The sequence below is a fragment of the Miniopterus natalensis genome, chromosome 12 (assembly GCF_054644295.1).
Source record: "Miniopterus natalensis isolate mMinNat1 chromosome 12, mMinNat1.hap1, whole genome shotgun sequence".
In the NCBI taxonomy this organism is placed as follows: Eukaryota; Metazoa; Chordata; class Mammalia; order Chiroptera; family Miniopteridae; genus Miniopterus; species Miniopterus natalensis.
The window spans coordinates 73,315,043-73,334,630 of record NC_142092.1 but is presented as its reverse complement, the minus strand read 5'-3'; the positions used below and the strand labels follow the sequence as shown (position 1 = coordinate 73,334,630).

The 19,588-nt window shown below is 51.8% G+C and overlaps 1 protein-coding gene across 1 annotated transcript; it reads left to right on the top strand.

Moving 5' to 3' along the window:
* Positions 1-735: 735 nt before the first annotated feature.
* GLE1 (GLE1 RNA export mediator) lies at positions 736-18,560 on the top strand. Its single transcript, XM_087823054.1, has 16 exons — positions 736-839; positions 3,326-3,556; positions 5,798-5,908; positions 6,463-6,611; positions 6,866-6,926; positions 7,127-7,402; positions 9,275-9,491; positions 10,069-10,181; positions 10,340-10,409; positions 12,609-12,751; positions 12,849-13,039; positions 13,517-13,646; positions 14,677-14,781; positions 15,857-15,939; positions 16,721-16,784; positions 17,478-18,560. Exons 1-16 carry the CDS (start codon positions 741-743, stop codon positions 17,544-17,546), a joined length of 2,112 nt encoding a protein of 703 aa, XP_087679180.1. The 5' UTR covers positions 736-740; the 3' UTR covers positions 17,547-18,560.
* Positions 18,561-19,588: the final 1,028 nt, after the last annotated feature.

The window sequence follows — 19,588 nt, the reverse complement described above, 5'->3', positions numbered from 1 at the left end:
GACGGGCCCGCCGCCCGCGGGGACCAGCCGCCGGGGGGCCTGGGCCCCGAGGGAACCGGCCGCGACCTCGGGGGGGACGGGGACGCTCCGCCGCCGGGCCCGCCCGCCCCCTGGAGTGGACAGTGCGGCGGCCTCGGTGCCCGCGGGGCGGAGCGGTCACCGCCGGGGCAGCCTCGGCGCCAGCAGCCCCGCCTGGCGCCGCCGCGGGGCCTCTCCCCGCGCGGCGGCCCGTCCCCCGCCCTGTGCCCGCCGGGGCTCCCCCGGGGCGCGGCCCTGCCCGGCGGCCAGTCTCCGTGGGGACGCGCGGGCCGTTTCCCGGGGGCAGGGGCGCCCCGGGCTCCTGGGACCTGTCCGGAGAAACGCCGGGGCCTCCCAGCACCGCCCCTTCTCCGGCGGCGCGGGGCGGCTGCAGCGTCTCCACGGCCGCGTCGACGCCTCACGCCCGGGCCCCCGCGGCGGGGAGGCTCCGGGGCCCAGGGGCGCACCCGCCGCGGCTCCCCGCCCTCAGCTCCCAGCCCGGCGGCGCTTCCGGCGCCGGGACAGGAAGCGGCCCTGTGCGCAGGCGCGCTGCGGGTCGGGCTCGGCACCGGAAGCGGGGCGCGCAGCCTCGGGAGGCGGCCTTGCCTTGCGCCGCCGAGTGCGCGGCCCGGAAGCGGAAGCGAGCGCTGGTTTCCGGGCGGCTGATTCGAGGGCTTGTTTATTTCCACAAGCCGCGTCTCTGAGGGGCGGCGGCGGCGGCCATGCCGTCCGAGGGGCGCTGCTGGGAGACCCTGCAGGCGCTGCGCAGTTCCGACAAAGGTCGCCTCTGCTACCACCGCGACTGGCTGCTGCGGGGCGAGGTGAGCCGTGGGCCCGGGCCGCCGCGCCGGGCGCCCGCGCGCCCTTGGGGAGGAGCCGCGAGCGTCCCTCGACGCCCGGGTGCGCGTCGTCCTGTCCCGGGGCTTCTGCCGCCCGCCGCCCGCGCCAGCCGCTTCCTTCAGAGGACCTCTCCTTCCCGGAGGCTCCACCGCTACCCTCGGCCGGAGCGGGCGCCGCCGCCGCCAGAGCACCCCCGGCCTCTCGGCGTCGGTTAAGCCGCTGCCTGCGGCGGGAGGCCCAGGGTTTTGCAACGAGCGGTTTATACAACCTGCTGCTGCAAGTGGAGAGAACCCGCGGGTGTTTAAACGACGCCGCGCGGGCCTGTGGAGTTGAAGGGGGCGCGCTCGCTGTCTTCGCCACGTCCCGAGGCGGGGCGGGGGCGGGTAGAGGCGGCGCAGGCCCGGCGCGCGTCCCGGAGCTGCCGGTAATCGCGCTCCTGCCCGGTCTGGTCAGACTCCTGCGGAAGAGACTTGTAAAGCGTTTCCCTGCCTTTCGGGGCTTGGACAGTCTGAAAGGACGCACGCCTTGCACGGTGTGGGGTGGGGCGGCTGTTGCTGTCTTCTGCACGGGAGGAGGATCGGCAACATCCCTGCCTCTGCCCACGGGATGCCGGTGGCACCCTCCAGTTGTCTCCAGGCCTTGCCAAAGGCCCCCCCGGGGGGGGGTAACATTGGCCCTGTTTGAGAACCACTGATATAGATAAAATAATAGCTTGCAATTTTTGAGTAATTAGGTGCCAGGTACTGTTCTAAGTCTTCTAATACTCATTTAATCTCCTCCTCTCCAGTCTTTTTTTTTCTTTTTCTCTTTTTATAAATATATTTTTATTGATTTCAGAGAGAGGAAAGACGAGGGAGAGAGATAGAAACATCAATGATGAGAGAGTCATTGATCGAGCCCACAACGTGGGCATGTCCCCTGACCAGGATCGCCTGGATCCTAGGTTGAGGCTCAACCGCTGAGCCACGCCGGGCCGGGCCCTCTAGTCTTTTGAAGTAGACCCTTTATTCCATTTTAAAGAATCTTTACATTGGTTTTTGAGAGAGAGAGGAAGGGGGAGAGAGAGAAACATGGATTTGTTGTTGTTTCACTTATTTCCGCATCATTGGTTGATTCTTCTGTGTGCCCTGACCGGGGATCGAACCCTCAACCTTGGCGTATGGGGATGATGCTCTGACTCACTGAGCTACTACTAGGCCAGGGCCTCCTTATTCCGCGTTAGACGTGATGAAGCTGAGGCACAGAGAGGTTCGGTAACTTGCCGGAGGTTATACAGGTAAGCGGGGCGCAGAGATGGAATTGACACCAGCAGAGGCTGGTTGTAAACTTAGTGCTGTTCATCACTAGTATGCGCTTTTCTCCGTATTTCCTGGGAATATTTTCCTGACATCGAGTAAAGTTCCCAGCTACAATTTGCTGTATACTGTAATTACAGTTTAATGGTATAAGGTTCTCTGGTTTAAAGCACTGTACACTAAACAGAGATAATGTAATGGTTAACTGGCACAGTTGAATAAGTTGCCCACACTAATATGTTAGAGAGTGTCTGGGACTTGTTTTATAGTCTTTCTATTGTAAATCCCACTTTATTTAAGCCATTGGCTTTTCATTAGTAACTACTTTTCATTGCCTGCTATTTTCATTCTAAAAATTATAACATGTTCATTAAAAAATGTAACATGTGAAATTAGGACGAGTAGTGTGCCACTTTTACCCGGGCATGACTCAGGTATGTTTGCTTCCTGTTTTTTAGTGTAGCCAATTTTTTGCAATGTGATTGTAGATGTATTTGTAGTTAATGTAGTTACTGTATTTGTTGTCTTGTTTTTTCCATTTAAAATGGGATGTTTAGATGTTATGACATAGGCTTCACAATCAGTGTCTTTAGCGACTAGTGTTCCACTGCGCAGTGTGGTATACTTCAGAATTCTTCCTTGTTTTCCATTCCAGCTGTTTAGGTTTCCTCTGCGTGTGCTTCAGTGACCGTCTCTGTGTGTTGTTCCTTTTTATGTAGCTCGGGTTATTTGGTCTGAGCCTCTAAAGGGCAGCAGCCTTGTCTGGGTGGCTCCAGTGGGTGGAGCATTGTCCTTTGGGCCAAAAGGTTGCAGGTTCGATTCCTGGTCAGGGCACATACCTAGGTTGCGGGTTCAATCCCTACTTGGATGGCTGTTTCTCTCTCTCAAATCAATAAAAACCTACCCTAGAGTGAAGGTAAAAATATTTTAAAAATTAGTAAGAGGATAATAGACAGGGTCATATGAAGAAAGGATGAAGGGACTACTTTCTCTTCATCGCTGCTTGTTAATACAGTTACTTTGGGTCTTTCACACGTATGTTATGTATATGTGTATGTGTGCGTGCGTGTGTGCACACTTTCTTAGATTTTCAGTAAGGCCTGTAGTGGATTATCTTTGATGGGTTAGGTCAGTTGACATGCAAGCTGAGCTTAACCTCTTCTTCTCTCCAGGATGTTTTAGAAGAATGTGTGTCTACTCCCAAGCTGTCTTCTTACGCTGGATGGGTGGTAGATCATGTCCTACCCCACACACAAGAGAAGCTATCTCCCTCGGAGACTTCAGCATCCTCGACATCCACTTCAGGCCGAGACCAACCTTCATTTGTTCCCACATCTCCCATCAGAAGCGTTGCCTTCTCACCAGCATCCCCAGGAACATCAGCAATGCCAGATGGGACCAAGGTAAGGTTTTTAATCAGCTAAAGACAAGAGAAGGGTGGTTGCAAAGTTGAACTGTGTAATATTGTCACATGACGACTTTACCCTGGAAAAAGTAAAGATTGCTTCTTGTAGCTGTTTGCAGTGGCAGTATTAACCATATCACCCAGTGTTTTCTTTATGAGACGGAGAGAGAGAAATTCCCCCCCGTTCTTAGTACCAAGAATAGTAATTAACGTCATGAGCAATTCGATTGTTTTTCACAGGAACCTTGCATCTGCTTAACTAGTACGGTCTCCCTTTCTGTGCTGGCTGCTGGGGGCATAGAGTAAAACTTATACCTGCTCTTCTAACTTACATACCTTATCATTGGTTCTGGATGAGCTTTTCCCCTATTTTTTGCTCTGTTTGTCCTTGCCTTTGTTTGTTTCTCTTAAAATCAGTAAATTGTTATAGGCGGTGTTTTCTCTTTTGCCTTTTTTGGAGGCATACTCTCAGTAGTTTGCCTTTCGACAGTAGTCCTCCCTTATCTGAGGGTTCACTCTCCATGGTTTCAGTTACCTGCAGTAGACTACAGTGTGAAAATTATTAAGTGGAAAATATGTTTTAGATCGTGCACCGTTCTGAGTAGCGAGATGAAATCTTGTGGCTCCTGGTCTGAGTGATCCTCTGTCCAGCATATCCACGCTGTATACACTGCCTGTCCATTAGTTGCTCAGATGCTGTCTTGGGTCAGCTCTGCTGTTGCAGTGTTGCAGTGCTGATGATCACGTAACTCTCATAATGTCCAGGGACTTAACTGGCCCACAGTGCCAGAGGAGTGGTGTTGGCAATCCGGATATGCCAACAAGAAGCCAGTTGTAAAGTGCCTCCTTGGAGTCAAAGGGGGCACGTTCTCAACCTAATGAGGAAAAATTGTGTGCTGATGTTGCTAAGACCTGCGGTGACAATGAATCTTCTATCTATTAAGTTGCAAAAGAGAAAAATACGTGCTGGTTTTCCTCTTTCACCTCAAGCTTCAGGAGTTAATGGGCACACTGCCTGATGAGAGCCTAGTTAATATGGAAAAGGCATTTTACTAGTGGATGGAAGGCATGACCAGAAAGCTCATTTGATGGGTGGCAGACATGTTATGCGGGAAAGTACTAAGCCTATGTGAAGACAACGGATATAAGCAAGGGATCCCCTGACATGAGTGACACCAGGCTGTTTACTGCAGTGAGGGACAGTTATACAGATTGATGAATCGTTTGGACCGAATAAGGCGGACTATAAATACACAGGAGTGTGTTTTATTTATTTATTTATGTATCATTTTTTAAAAAACCATTGACTGATTTCAAAAAGAGAGAGAGAGAGAGAGAGAGAGAGAAACATGGATTTGTTGTTCCACTTATTGATGCATCACTGGATGACCCTTGTGTGAGCCCTGACCAGGGGTGGAACCTGCAACCTTGGTGCATCAGAGCGATGCTCTAACCAGCTGAGCTACCCGGCGAGGGCTACCATTTAACCTTTTTTTTTTTAAGGTTTTTTTTTTTTTTTTTTAATTGGTTTTTAGAGAGAGAGGAGGGGAGAAAGAGCCACCCCGGCTATGGCAGTGATGATCTGTTTTCTGTGTGTCTGCTTGACATTTTTACTGACTTGATCCAGGGATCCAAATACAGGGCTTTGCCTTTCCATCCCTCAAGTCTTCCCAGCTCTTTTTGGTTTAATATTTCAGAAAGACTGAATAAGGCAAGATGGCCGTTGGTATCCCTAGACACATATCTTCTTAGGTTAGCATTCCCCGAAGAAGGGAAAGCCTTCCTAGACAGCTACATCAGAGAAATTCAAAGATGGCCTCTGGCCTGGCTGGGCTCTACACCTCTTTGCTGAAGCAGACACGGGCCACAGAAGGCTAGAGGACTTTGCTAGCTGGTCACGTGCTTGCCCCTGAGCCAGGAAGGTGAAAGAACTGGGGATATGGGTTGGGTTGTTCCATCCTAACCCTCCTGGCACAGGTGGACACTGTTGGAAGACTAGGAAGTTTGCTGGGCAGATCAAAACAAACAAGCCAGCAGAAAAGAAACAAGTTTGTGGTGTTTCTTTTTCTCAAGGAAAACAATTAGAATAAGGTCAATATCATGAAAAACACACTAATTCTAATCTAAGTTGTTTTGTTTTCGTCATGATTTATAAGTAGGAACGTGGTTTTTGTCTTGAAGGGATAACACCAGCTGTACAGTCTTAACAGCTTAATCTTCCCACCTTCTGTCTACATAGGGCAAACCTGAGTCCCAGCACACAGAGCCGATGGTACTTCAGTCCTCCCGGGGCACCAAGGTGGAGGGCTGCATCCGAATGTACGAGCTGGTGCACAAGATGAAGGGGACAGTAAGTGACCCGTGGAGCAAGGCTGGCCCAGCCACAGGGAGCCACGTTTAGACATAGTTCCTTGGGGTCTGTGAACGTACACTGCATGCTGGTCATTGTGCCTGAATTATGACCAGCGCTCAGATTCATCTGGAGAGAGTACAATGTAGCGGCCAAGAATGAGCTCTCTGAAGCCAAGTCTGGTTTCAAATCCTTGCTCTTCTGTTTCACATGTGATTCTCAGTAGATTCCCCTGAAATCCTCATAAGTGTGCACAGGGTAGAGGCTCAACAGTGCAGGGCAGTTGATAGTGTGCTGGTAAATATCTGTCCCTTCCCAGCTTATGCTGGTGACATAAACCACATGGGGCAGACTGGAAGAGCCTCCCAGATCCGAGTTTAAAGATCAACCCAGAGGACACAGGTGACTGGGCAGAGGTTCTGAGAAGGACATGGGTGGCTCCATGCCCTTGGGGGGTCTCTGCTGGAGTTAAGGGTTGACAGGAAGGTATTCCACAGGGGTAAGTGAGCAGGGTGGCGGTGGAGCCCCCCAGAGCAGGTGCTGGTCCTTTTCAGGAGGGCCTGCGGCAATGGCAGGAGGAGCAGGAGCGGAAGGTGCGAGCCCTCTCCGAGACGGCATCTGAGCAGCTGAAGCGGTTTGACGAGCGGAAGGAGCTGAAGCATCATAAGGAATTCCAGGACCTGCGGGCAATGATGGAGAAGAGGTGGGCTTCCCGGGTTTGGTCGGGAGTGTGGGGGTGTCAGCCAGAACTGTTCCCAGCAGGAAACCCAGAGGGAAAGAGGACTCGGGCACCTTCTGAGTCCTTAAATATCAAAGTGAAACAGCCACGGAAGCATATAACCCAGAAAAATGGCCAACCTTAGAAAGCGACCAGTGTCTCACAGAGGGAGGCATTTAGGAGAGAGGAAGCAGCATTAGGAAGCTCCCTGAGGGATTCTCCTGCCATTTCTCTTTCAGCTCCAGAGAAGCCCTGGGGCAGCAAGAGAAGCTAAAAGCTGAGCATCGTCACAGAGCAAAGGTCAGCGCCTGGGAGCATCCACATGGGTGTTTAGTGTCTGGCAGACAGGTGTGAGGGCCTGGCCCCTCTCCTCTGTGTGACTGACCCTGGGCAGTTCTGGGGCCTGTCTGTGAAAATATGTCACCCACATAGGATTTGAGATGTAGAAAGAGAAAGCCTAGGAGCCCCTCAGAGAAGTGACTTGACAGCCCTTTCTGTAGATTCTCAACCTGAAGCTGCGGGAGGCAGAGCAGCAGCGCCTGAAGCAGGTGGAGCAGGAGCGGCTCTGGAGGGAGGAGGGCCAGGTCCGCCTGCGGAGCCTCTATGCCCTGCAGGAGGAGCTGCTGCACCTCAGCCAGCAGCTGGACTCGGCGGGCCAGCAGCCGGACTCAGCAGGCCAGCCCAGGGACCTGCCCAAGGTGGACCTGTCAGCCTTCCGGACCCGTGGCAACCAACTGTGCGGCCTCATCTCAGGCATCATTCGGGCCACTTCAGAGGTGAAGGACTGCAGGGGAGTCTGTCTTCGTCAGGGGGGGTGTGTGTGTTATTGCATTGCAAATTGGATTCAAATAGGTAATCTTACCTTTGGTTAAAAAAAAAAAGGTGGTTTTTTCTGATTGCAAAATACTTCAGTTGTTTCAGTGATGTATATTGATTGCCTGCTATAGTTACAACAAAAATTAAGATCTTATAGAAATGCCTATTTCTTTTCTCAGTTAACGTTGTATTTTGAATACAATTGCTATTATTATGAAAATATGTTGGTGTTTTTAAGCCAATGTTAAAAACTGCAAGTATTGCCAGGCTGGTGTTGACCTATATGACCCAGGAGATCATGGTTCGATTTCTGGTCGGGGCACATGCCCAGGTTTCCGGCTTAATCCCTAGTAGGGAGGGGGTGTGCAGGAGGCAGCTGCTCAGTGACTCTCATCATTAATGTTTCTGTCTCTTTCTCCCCTCTCCCCCTCCCTCCCTCTCTCTGAAGTCAACTAAAACATATTCATATTAAGGAAAAAAAACACTGCCAGGCCAGGTGTGGCTCAGCGGTTGAGCGTCGACCTAGGATCCAGGAAATCGGGGTTCAGTTCCCGGTCAGGGCACATGCCCAGGTTGTGGGCTAGGCATCCGATCAATGACCCATCATTGACGTTCCTCTCTCTCTCCCTCTCCTTTCCTCTCTCTGAAGTCAATAAAGATATATTTTTTTAAAAAACACTGCAAGTAGTGCCTTAACATATAGTTTGTACTCAATAAATTTTTTTAGAGCCAAAGATTTTTTTTTTTTAATGTTTTCATTGACTTGTAGAGAGAGGAAGGGAGAAGGAGAGAGAAACATCGATGACAGATCCAGAGGCTGCTCTGATTTATGTTTGATTGTTTTGAGAGCAGGCGTACTTCATGGTGGGTGGTGTGTACTTGTTTCTGCACCACTCAGAGGCCTGTTGTACCTGATGGTCTTTCCACTTGTGATGTTAAGGTGGACCAGCGGCTTCACATACTGTCAGCCTGACCTTCCGTTGCAGAGGTTCCTGTGTGCCTTTAGCTCAGGAGTCAGTGGCCACTGCTGACCGCTCATTACTTCATTGGGGGGGTGGTAGGTTTTAAGTTTTCCTAATTTTATCATTCTTTCTGGAATTCAGCTACAAAGAAGAAATGTTCCCCATAAACTTTATCTCGAGGCATAGACAGTCTGTAGAGGAAAGAAAGGGTAAATATCTGATACTTCCCCTTACCGGTTTTCAGAGTAGTGAGTTGCCTTTCTCGCATCTCCTATGGCAACCGATGAGGGTTGTGCTCCTTTAAACTATCATTAGGGCCCGGCCAGGCGTGGCTCAGCGGTTGAGCATCGACCTAGGATCCAGGAGATCAGGGTTCGATTCCCGGTCAGGGCACATGCCCGGGTTGCAGGCTGCAGCCGATCAATGACTCTCTCATCATTGAGGTTTCTATCTCTCTCTCTCCTTTCCTCTCTCTGAAATCAATAAAGATATATTTAAAAAAAAAACACAAAAAAACTATCATTAGGGACTTAGGAATTTAGGGGAAAAAGGTAAGCCTCTCTACCTCCACCCCGCTAGTGGGAAGAGGAGCCAAGGGCAGGGCAGACAGTGTATAAAAGCACAAGTGTAATTATCTCATGAACTTGAAAGTAAGTTCAAAATCACTGTTAATACATGGAATGCAAATGAAAACACCGTGTCATTTCTGTCTAGACTATTGTCAGAAGTACTCCACCCAGGGTTGGTGGGTGGGTGTTTATGGTAAGTTGGCATTACCTTTATGAGAGCAGGGGAGAATTGGTATGAATGCTACAGCATTAATGCAACAGTTCCCCGGTGTAACCACAAGCTCTGCCTGTCACCCAATAGAATGGTTTTCCCACGGCAGAGGACCAGGCTGTAGCCGAGCGAGCGCTACAGGAAATGCGGGGTCTCATGGCGAATGCCAGGGCCCTGCAGGACAAGAGGAGGCAGGAGGAAGAGGCGGCCCAGGTGAAGCGGCAGGAGTCACAGGTGCAGCAGGGGCCAGAGGCCCGTAAAGAGAGCCCAGCTCCCAGCCAGGGCCCTGGAGGGAAGCAGAAGGAAGGTGCGTTCTGTTGCGGGTATGATCCTTGGGCTCGCTGTAAGTTTCGGGATGCGAAAGGGAGCACAAGTGTGTTTTGAATCTTAAGCTATGGGAAAATTTGCCAGGTTTGTTACGTAATGTCAAATTCAGCACTGTGTCTGAATTCCATTAGTTTTAGTCGCTGTGGAGCCTGGCTTCAGATTCCAACGCTTTCCACAAGGACTTGAAATTCTGTATAATTCCAGTAGATGTATTATTCCAAGTATGGCTGCCACTGAGTATTTTCAGTAAATATGTACAAAATACATGTTTGTTAAAACGTAGGAGAGCCAATACAGGGTAATGGTTGGGAATGCTGGCTATGGAACCCGAGCAGGGGAATCGAGTTTTCCTGTTTCCAGGGAGTGTGACCTGACAGAGTAGTTGACCTTCCTGTGTCTGTTTCTTTATCTGTAAAATGAAGGTAATAATAGAACCCACTTTGTGGGGTGATGATGACAGTGAAAGCAGTTAACATGCACAAGGTGATTAGCACAGCGCCTGGCTCACATCACATGTTCATAAATACCAGCTGTCGGAGACCTGTCTCATTCCTCAGGCCTCCAGGTGAAGGTAGAAGACAGGACGATGCAGTGGTACCAGCAGCTGCAGGACGCCTCCAGCCAGTGTGTGCTGGCCTTTGAGGGACTGACCAGCAGCAAAGACAGTCAGGTAGGGAGGGGTGGGAGCCGGGGGTTCTCTGGGCCTCACAGTGCTCTGATCGGCCTTGTGTCCCAAAGTTGCACGGCTGGCGTGTCACATTTCCCTAATCCTGATGGCATCTCCTCGGTTCCCAGAAAGCGATCTGCCTTCTCACTGTTCTCTTTCAGGTCAAAAAGATAAAGATGGACCTGCAGAAGGCAGCCACTATCCCAGTGAGCCAGATCTCCACCATTGCAGGTGGGCCGGGGTAACTTCCCTTCATTGTTTAAAATGCCAGCCCTGCTCGTCTGTACGGTTCCCGGGAGCAGAGCATGTTGGCCCGTTGGGTTGGGCGTATGTAAGGAGTGCGCCTCCCGGTTTACTTTGCGTTGTTTCCTCTTCAGAACAGGGTAATCGTTATGTGATTGTTGACTCATTTTTAAAATAAGCTGTGTGTTAATAGTAATTATTTAGGGTGGCTCTGACCTGAAATTGAAAGTTGCTGCGGGAACATCACTAAGGGACCTAGGATGTGACTCAGGGTCCTGGCTTTTGCCCTGTGTCAGCTTTTCCAGACTTGAAGCCTCCCTGCTGGTGCTTGAGACCTTCTTTTCCTCTCGGACACTGGGATTGGAGAGCAGGAACCAGGCAGGGGAAGACCCTTCTCCCTTTTTCTTTAGAAGCAGGTTCATTTTTAATAGAGCTCTGGGTGGGGGAGCCTCCAAATTGCAGACTTGCCACCGAGCCGCTGGGGAGCATGGGGGGAGGTGCTCGACAGCCGTCCACACCGTCCTGCTCCCCTTGCGCTTACCCTCAGTCTGGATCCCACACTAACTGCCAACTGCCCAGCCCCCTCCTCCGTCAGGAAATCGAGGCATCGGGCGAGAGGCTCCATTGGCTGCCCTTCACATGTACACAGCTGTGTCAACCTCTCAGTCTCCTGTTTCAAGGGATGAGTGTCCTCCATCCCTGCTTCCCTCTGCCTCTGCCTTTATCCCGTCCCCCCATCTCCTTCCAGACTTTCATCATCATTTATGGCCCTTCCCTCCTGTTCTCTGCGAAACGACTCCCTTTTACTGGCTTCTTTCCCTTTAAATGGGTGAGTCACATTCTAAATACATTTCCGTGGGTTCCACATCTGAGGGTTTTCTGGTCTACCTGGCGTTTCCATTCGGCGCTCTTGATTTTATCTTTATGAAACTCAACTCCTTTGGCTTCCATGGAGCAGTAACGTCCAGGTTCTCCTCCTACCTCTCTCTCTTCCTTGGGGGTTCCTTGGTCTCCTACCCACCTCAGCTGTAGGTGTTTCCCAGGGATCCACTCTCACCCCTCAGTTCTTCTCAACCTTCACACCCCATGGCCTCACATGGTACCTGTGCACAGGTGACTCCCAACCCTACCCAGTTCATTCTGTTCCTCTGAGCTTCAGACTGTCTGGGACCAGCTCCCTTAGGGCCATCTTTGCTGGATGGCTCTCGGCTACCCCAGTGTGATGTGTTCCGGCCTGAGCTCTTCTTCCTGCACCTACTTTTCTCCTGTTTGTGCTCAGGGATCAGTAGCACTGTTATCTACTCAGTCACTTCAGCTGGAAACCCGGGAGTCATCCCCCAGCCACCACCTCCATTTCATTTGCCACATCTGATTAGGGTAACGTTACCTAAAGTAACGAGGAACTCGGCCGGGCATTGCTCAGCTGTCGATGCTGTGCTAGTTTAAATCTTGATTGTGAGTTATGGAGAACCTACTGGCAGGAGTGGAGCTGGGTCTCAGGAGCTAGAGACTTGAGGACTCTTTTCTCTCTTGTCTTGTCTTCCCTGGTACGTCTCCACTCGTAGCTTACAGACTGCTGGCCTCCAGTCCACGTGGCGGTTGCAGGGTCCCACTGCTCACGAGTGGACGTATCACAGGACCAGTCACGTTAAGGAACAGGCTCTGTCAGTTGGCTGATGGACTAAGCCAAACGACTCCAATTGCAGCCTGTGTGGGAGCCGGGGCACACAGGGTCTCTGCTACAAGTACAGCCATTGGGAACCCACTTCTGTGTGTCTGAGGATGGAGACAGGTCTCAGTTAGGGGAGGTTACTGTGAGCCGGGGAGACCCTCTAGGATTTTCCTCAAGATGAAATGACTCCTTTAGGCGCATCCACCACAGCCATGGGTCTGTAACAGTTCTGCACCTGTTTCCAAGCTGTTTGTCCCTCGGGTTGGTGTGTGAGTTTCAGGATTAGTTCATTCCCAGGTGAGGAGTTCTGTGAAATAGTGTGCTTTCTGTACTTCTTGCATCCCCACGATGGGTATTTGATTACCGTGCATTTTTCTGCACTGTAGGCTTGGAACCTCGGTGGGGCGCACGGCACGCCTGGGTTTATGTAGACCCCTCTGTGTTTATTAGAGGGGCGAGAAGCACCCTGATCCCCAGGTGTGTTTTCTAACTCATCTTGCCTCTTCTGTGTCCAGGCTCCAAGCTGAAGGAGATCTTTGACAAGATCCACAGCCTGCTCTCTGGAAAAGCCGTTCAGTCTGGTGGGCGCTCGGTGTCCATCACCCTGAACCCTCAGGGCCTGGACTTTGTCCAGTACAAGCTGGCAGAGAAGTTCGTGGTGAGAAACCTTGTGTCAGAGGCACGGGAAGAGGAGGCTGGTGTGCAACACTGAAGTGACCCCAAGTGTTAACATCTCCCCGTCTCCCAATTCCCAGAAACAAGGCGAGGAGGAAGTGGCCTCTCATCATGAAGCTGCGTTCCCCATAGCGGTTGTGGCGTCCGGGATTTGGGAGCTCCACCCGAGAGTGGGGGACCTCATTCTGGCTCATCTTCACAAGAACTGTCCTTACTCCGTTCCTTTCTACCCGGCCTTCAGGGAGGGAATGGCTCTGGAAGACTATCAGAGGTGAGGTTGTTCTCCTTACCAGCCCCAGGGGGACTCACAAAACAGAACTTACATTTCTCCTTGCCAGGCTTTTATGTGCCTTGAATGTACTGTCAGAAAATACAACATCTTCCGTGCAGATTGGACAGCTTTCAGAACTTGTGGGTGTAGGTGCCAGAAGTCAGTGTAATTTAGTGGAGAGCGTGATGGGTCTAGAGTCCAGGCGTCTTGGGGTTGTCCCCCTGCTTTGCCATTTAATAGCTTTGCAAAGTGGTCGGTCATTCTGCCTGCCGCGCACCGTTTTCCTTATCTGTGAGTGACGGGATGCCCTGTGAGCTCGCTCGCAGGTATGAGTGCTTGGGAACACAGTACCCTACAAGTGTAATAACATGTGATGATGTGTTAATAACGTACTGTTAACCTTTAGCCATAAAGGGTAATCTCTGATTTGTCACCTTCGACTCGGCCTCGTCACACTGAATTTTCTCATCCACGTAGGCTGCTCGGCTACCAAGTGAAGGATTCCAAGGTGGAGCAGCAGGACAACTTTCTGAAGCGCATGTCTGGGATGATCCGTCTCTATGCTGCCATCATCCAGCTCCGGTGGCCCTATGGACCCCGGCAGCAGGTAGTTGCAAAAGCTTCCTGCCAGTAATGAGAGGTCGGTCCTTGGTCGTGTTCTGTGTGCAGGAAATGCTGCCTTCTGTGGGCCTCCAGCTGCATGCTGAGCCCGTGTGCAGCTGCTGCGTGTGCGCTCCTTAGAGGAGTCCGTGCTATCGGCAAACCTTTGCATCATCCGCCATCTGTTCAGTGACGGGCTCGGCTGAGGCGTTAACTCTGTTTATACAGGAGGCCACCAGGCGGGATTCTCGTAAATCAGTCCTTATGGTCGGAAGATTTTATTAGAAGAGGGGTGAGCAAGAAGTTGTCGTGTTGGACCTGGGGTGCCGTAGGGGCCATCCAGGTCACACACCTTACAAATGGACAGCTCGCGGCTCAGCAGGCTGTGGGTGACACACCTGACGGCGACAGCCACCGCTGGGGCCAGGGCTCCATGTGCCAGCCCAGGTCTCTTCCTTTTTTTTTTTTTTTTAATTTTTATTTTGAAGATGGAGAAATATCAATCTGTTGTTCCACTTGTTTGTGCATCATTGGTTGATTATTGTATGTGCCCAACCGGGCATCAAACCCGCAACCTTGGTGCTTCCGGACGGCGCTCTAACCAGCTGAGCCACCTGGCCAGGGCCAGCCCAGTTCTTCTCTCAGTAGATACAGACTAGCAAAATGGAGATGTTAACGGGCTTGGAGACCTAAAGAGAAAAGAACCCAAGAAGTTTCCCTGTGCACCTGCCACGTCCCAGGTTCTGTGCTAAGGCACCAAATGATAAATGTCTGTTTTAGGGTAACTTGGTCTGTGGAGCCCCTGAAACTGAAGCTGACAGTTGTGTGTTGAAGGGACCCTATAAATTGGGTGTGGATCTAGTGCAGGAACCTTTGAAAGCAGGACTCACTTGGCCCCTGTTGTTTCTGCCCTCAGTGTGGGCATGAGTTAGATGACCTAGGGGCTCGTGTCCACTTGGTAACGGCGGAATGGTGACGATAGGAGCTGAACTCTGAGTAAAGTGAGATCAGATTGTGACCCAGCCTCTCTCCTCCAGGTTCACCCTCATGGCCTGAACCATGGCTGGCGCTGGCTGGCACAGATCCTGAACATGGAACCCCTGTCCGACGTGACAGCCACCGTGCTCTTTGACTTCCTGGAGGTACATATGCAGCCGTCACATGAGAGAGCAGGGGTTGAAACAGCTTCCGGCCCCTGCGTGACATGAGTAGGGGAGCAGTGCAGACCCAGAGGGTGATGGTGACGGTGTCAGGGCCCAGTGACAGGTTTCTCCATGAGCCCTAAGCAAACTGGCTTTCGATTTTTCTCCCCATTGGACTTCCCTTCTCTGTGCGGATGTCTTCTCATTGTAAAGAACGGAAAGCTGTGCGTCCCAGCACAAGTGAGAAGGGAATTTGCTTTAGCGCGGGGAAGTTACTCCCGAGACCAAGGGTAGGGTGGACAGTGGGATCTCATGAGGGCCTGGACCAAGAGCTGGGATGTCACCAGGTACCAAGAGCCTCTCTGGGGCCTATGGTCTTTCACAAGTGCACTACCTGCCTGTCGTGTCATTCTTGCTCTCGGGCAGCTTTCTCTAGTTCTCTGCGCCCAGTGGAGATGTCCATCCTGGGCTGTGTGTCTCGGCCGTGGTGGGTCACCCAGTCTAGTGGGACCGGTGTCCCCCCATTGTGACTCTCAGTTCACAAAATAGGACTCACCAGCTTGGGTCAGGTGTCTCATCGAGAAGGCTCTGGACAGTCCTGTCTGCGTATGAGGGGCTGCCTCTCTAACGTCAGGGTCAGGGCCAGGGTGTCTGTGGGAAGGAGACGCTGCTTAAGGAAAGAAGGCAACATGCCGTAAGTCTGGGCCATTTGGTCTGTAGTGGGAATGGTGTCTAGTCACCTGAAGTTCCTGAAGTCACGGGACCTGACGGTGATCCTGAGTCACTGAGAGCACAGTGGGATCCTGGATACTCTGCTCACCGAGGCTGCAGGGGAGGGTGCCAGACCTTTAGACAGGCTCCCTTTCAGGAAAACCAGAGAAGTCTTGGTAATTAAGCTTGGTTAACACCTGGCGGGCTGGTTAAATGGAGGTGTTACCACATGCACAGAAGCGCTTCAAAAGAAAGTTGGATTCTTGATGGGAGTGAAAGGCAAGGGCTGGTTGTGGTTTCTGGGTCATTCATGTGAGTACAAATCTTCGCTCTTTGCGCTGATGGCGCCTGTCACTCCCTCCAGGTGTGTGGCCACGCCCTCATGAAGCAGTACCAGGCCCAGTTTTGGAAGATGATGCTCCTCATCCAGGAGGACTACTTCCCTAGGTACTCCCTCCCCTGGTACTCCCTCCCCCCGGGTACTCCCTCCCAGGTACTCCCTCCCCCCCGGGTACTCCCTTCCTGGGTACTCTCTCCCCCTGGGTACTCCCTCCCCCCAGGTACTCCCTCCCAGGTACTCCCTCCCTCGGGTATTAGGCTTGTTGCGAAGACACCAGGGACTCGGTGGGTAAGACCTGTGACATCAGATACCTTGGGTGCTGCTGCGCGCTGGCGTTGACACGGTTAAAAGCACCCGCATTAGATGAGCTGTTGTCTCCCACACTCTTCTTTGAGGTCTGAACAAACGGTTTTGAACTTAGTCTCTCTCTTGTTGGCGAAATGAAAAAATGAACAGGAGGATCTTGGATTCAGATTCCTGATGTTTTTTAATTCTGTTCTTTTACACGCGCCCCCCCCATCAGTCTGGGATGGTGATTATGTGCAGTTTTGAATTAAACCCCCTCAGTGAGTCAGTTGAAGAGAGTGACTTATCAGCCAGTGTGCCTGACCCAGGGTGGCATTCGCCTCTAAGGACCTGTCTCCTTCCTCTCAGCCCATTGGTGTTTCAAGTGCGGGAAAGGCCCTGACAACCCCCCATCGTAGAGATCTTGAGGGGGAGGGGTCCTCTTTCCCATTCGCCCCTTGTCTGGGAGAAGGCTGACACCATTTGGAAGAGCCACAGCACCCTTAGTCTAGAGACGTATCTGAGTCACCTGACCTCGCCCTTCCCCCAGCTCCTCTCCAGAGGACAGGTGTTGCTCACCACGTGTCCTCTCTGTCCCTGTAGGATTGAAGCCATTACAAGCTCGGGGCAGATGGGTTCCTTCATACGCCTGAAGCAGTTTTTAGAGGTAAGATGCCCTTCACCCCACCCATCCCACACTATTCTTTGCCTTGAACATGCCTGTGCCTGACAGGCCTCAGCCTCCATTCTTGGATCATGGTCTCTTTCTCTTGACTGTTCCAAACCCTGCTTGTTCGTAATTTCTCTGGACCTGTGAGGGCTGCTGTTTTTCCTTACTCTGTGCTGCCTGTGGGGACACTGCCCCAGGGGAAGGGTAAAAGCTGCCCGATGAGTCTCGCTTCACCCGTGCATTTCTGGCACGTTGGCCAAGGCTCTTTCCTCGGTCTCGGGTCTGGGGAACTGGGGAGGGTGCTCCTCGCCCTTCTCCCCAAGAACAGATTGTGCTTGGAGCCAGACTCCTCCCATGTTCCGCGCGCCAGCATTTTTAAGTAGTTAATGTTGACAGATAACATAGAGCTCTGGTAGGTTTGCCAGCACAGCCCACTGGCTTCCAGTTCCCGGTGGCCGGGCTGGGAAGCAGCGCTGTTGAGAAGTGGGGCCAGGCTCTAGGAGAAGGGAGAGGGCCGGGCAGGGTGATGGCACATTTGTCCCACTGTTGGTGCAGAAGCAGGAGTCTCAAGCACAACCCTTAGCCCTGCTCTGTGGGACTTGAGCTCAGTGTCCCTCAAAGTTTCTGCCAACTGTTAAGTGTTAGAAGCAGTGTTATCAGAACATCATTCCATCATCTTTCCCTGACCAGAAATGTTTGCAGCGCAAGGAGATTCCTGTCCCCAAGGGCTTCCTGACTTCCTCCTTCTGGCGTTCCTGATGGCACAGCGTCACCCACCGTCACCACTTTGTGGCAGAGGAGCACTAATAAAGCAGCGCAGCACAGCCGCGTTTGGGAGAGCACTGTCGGGTTTAGACATCTACCAATATGTATTCTTATTTATTTATACCTTGTGACCAGGGAAGGTTTTCACAGGTCACAAGATCTAGGTGGTCTGATGCCTCCTTAAAGGATCCGTATGACACAATACATGGATTTGGCCTTCTCATGTTTACAAAAATTTTGAGAGGTGTTTCGCACTTGACTTAGTATCTTTTGCAAAGTAGGTGACACCTAAGCATTTCACTCTGAGCTGGAGGGAGCCCACCACTTCCAGGTGTCATTCAGTAGTTGAGGCCCGAGCCCCGACATGCGAGCCTGAGAGTGGTTGCTCCGCCTTTCCCAGCTGGCGAAGTGATTGGAAATGCGGAGGACGTGGTGGAGGCAGACCTGGACTTAGTCGCGGGTGGTGCCCGGTGGCTCAGTGCCTGGGGCGAGGACGAGCCACGTGGTATAAACCGAGAGGCGCTGTTCGCCGTTCGCCCTCTTCGTTCCAACTCGGTGCCTGGGTGACAAGTGACGCGTGACCAGGGCAGGTGCCTTGGTTTTTGGTTTTTCAGTTTGAATTAAGATGGGCTGAGACGGGCCGCCGCGTCGTACACAAGCTGAGCATCCGTAAGCAACGCATTAGGGTTGAATGAAGATGTTAGGAACTGAGAACTGCTTCATGTGTGTTTTTTACTTGCTTTAACGAGTGACAATGGACTTGTCTGACTACACCCACTGCAGAGATCCTAGGCGTTTCAGAGGAGCCGAGATTTCTGTGTGGAGACGCCCACCATCTTTATATTGCAGAGGCTGTGGCCACAGTCTCTGCCTCCTCAGACGTCGTGCGTGGGGACGGAATGTTTTGAGGGAGAGCGGGTTTCCCTGGTACTGTTGGAGCGACCGTTCTATGAATTATTTACTATGGTGCCAAAAAATAAGTAATAAAGCTTGAACTTTAAAAAGTCATTGCTGGTATCTAATTGGTTCAATGTGATGAACTTCCTATGCCCTGAGCAGTCAGCCCCTGGGGCATGTAGTGCCCACATCTGGGAGTAGAGGAGCGTTCACACACTTTCCCTTTTTTGTTTGCTTCACCTTGGGGAAATTGTTTTTGTTTTTAATTATGGAGCAATAACTGGTCGTTTTATGCAGCTGAAGTGGGAAAAAGATTTGCAACGTGGATGCAGTGGAACGAACACTGGGAGACTTGGGCTCAATTCACTTTCATGTTTTGTGGCCTTGGGTAGGTCCTTCACCCTCTGAACCTCAGGATCCCCACCCGCAAAACACAGGAATTGGACTAGTCGGTGGGTCAGTAGGTGAGACCGTGCTCCGTAGCAGAGTCTCAGTGCTTCCCTGCCTGTGTGTCAGGGTCCACCTGTCTCAGCATCTCAGTATCATGCCAGGGAACAGGCTGGGAAGCACTGACTTCAGGGTGTTGAGTGGATGGGGCTCTGCTCTGTAGTCAGTCAGCATATGGAGGCTTTTATGCAGATTTTCAAAGGGTGTCCCTTCAAGATCCTGCTGCCAGCTCTGGAAAACTTGTCCTATTTATAACTGAAAGCCCATGGTACTAGGAGGCGAGTGGTGCCAGCTAGCGCTACACAGCTCACATCTCGCACCTCTCCGTGGGGCCCCAATGGAGCTCCGGGTTCCTCTCCACAGCACGTCTGCTTTCTGTGCTCTGTGTGTTGGGGTTCTGTGTAAGGTTACATACATGTGGAATAGTTCCTCTGCCAAAAATGAAATGTGGAAAATCAGCGGACAGGATGATCCCCAAGGTCTCGGCTACCTTGACTTTGTGCCACTCCATAGGAAACACCTCTCCAGGTACTCGAATGTTCGGTCTCCAGACATGTGTAACAACAGTCTCGCCCGCGTCATTCAATGCGTGGTATTCCTAATGGGCTCCTTACGGTAAACCAAGAAGGCGGCGGTGGGGAGGCCGGGTTTTTGATACTCCTGATGGTGTCACCTTCAGAGATAGGGACTGC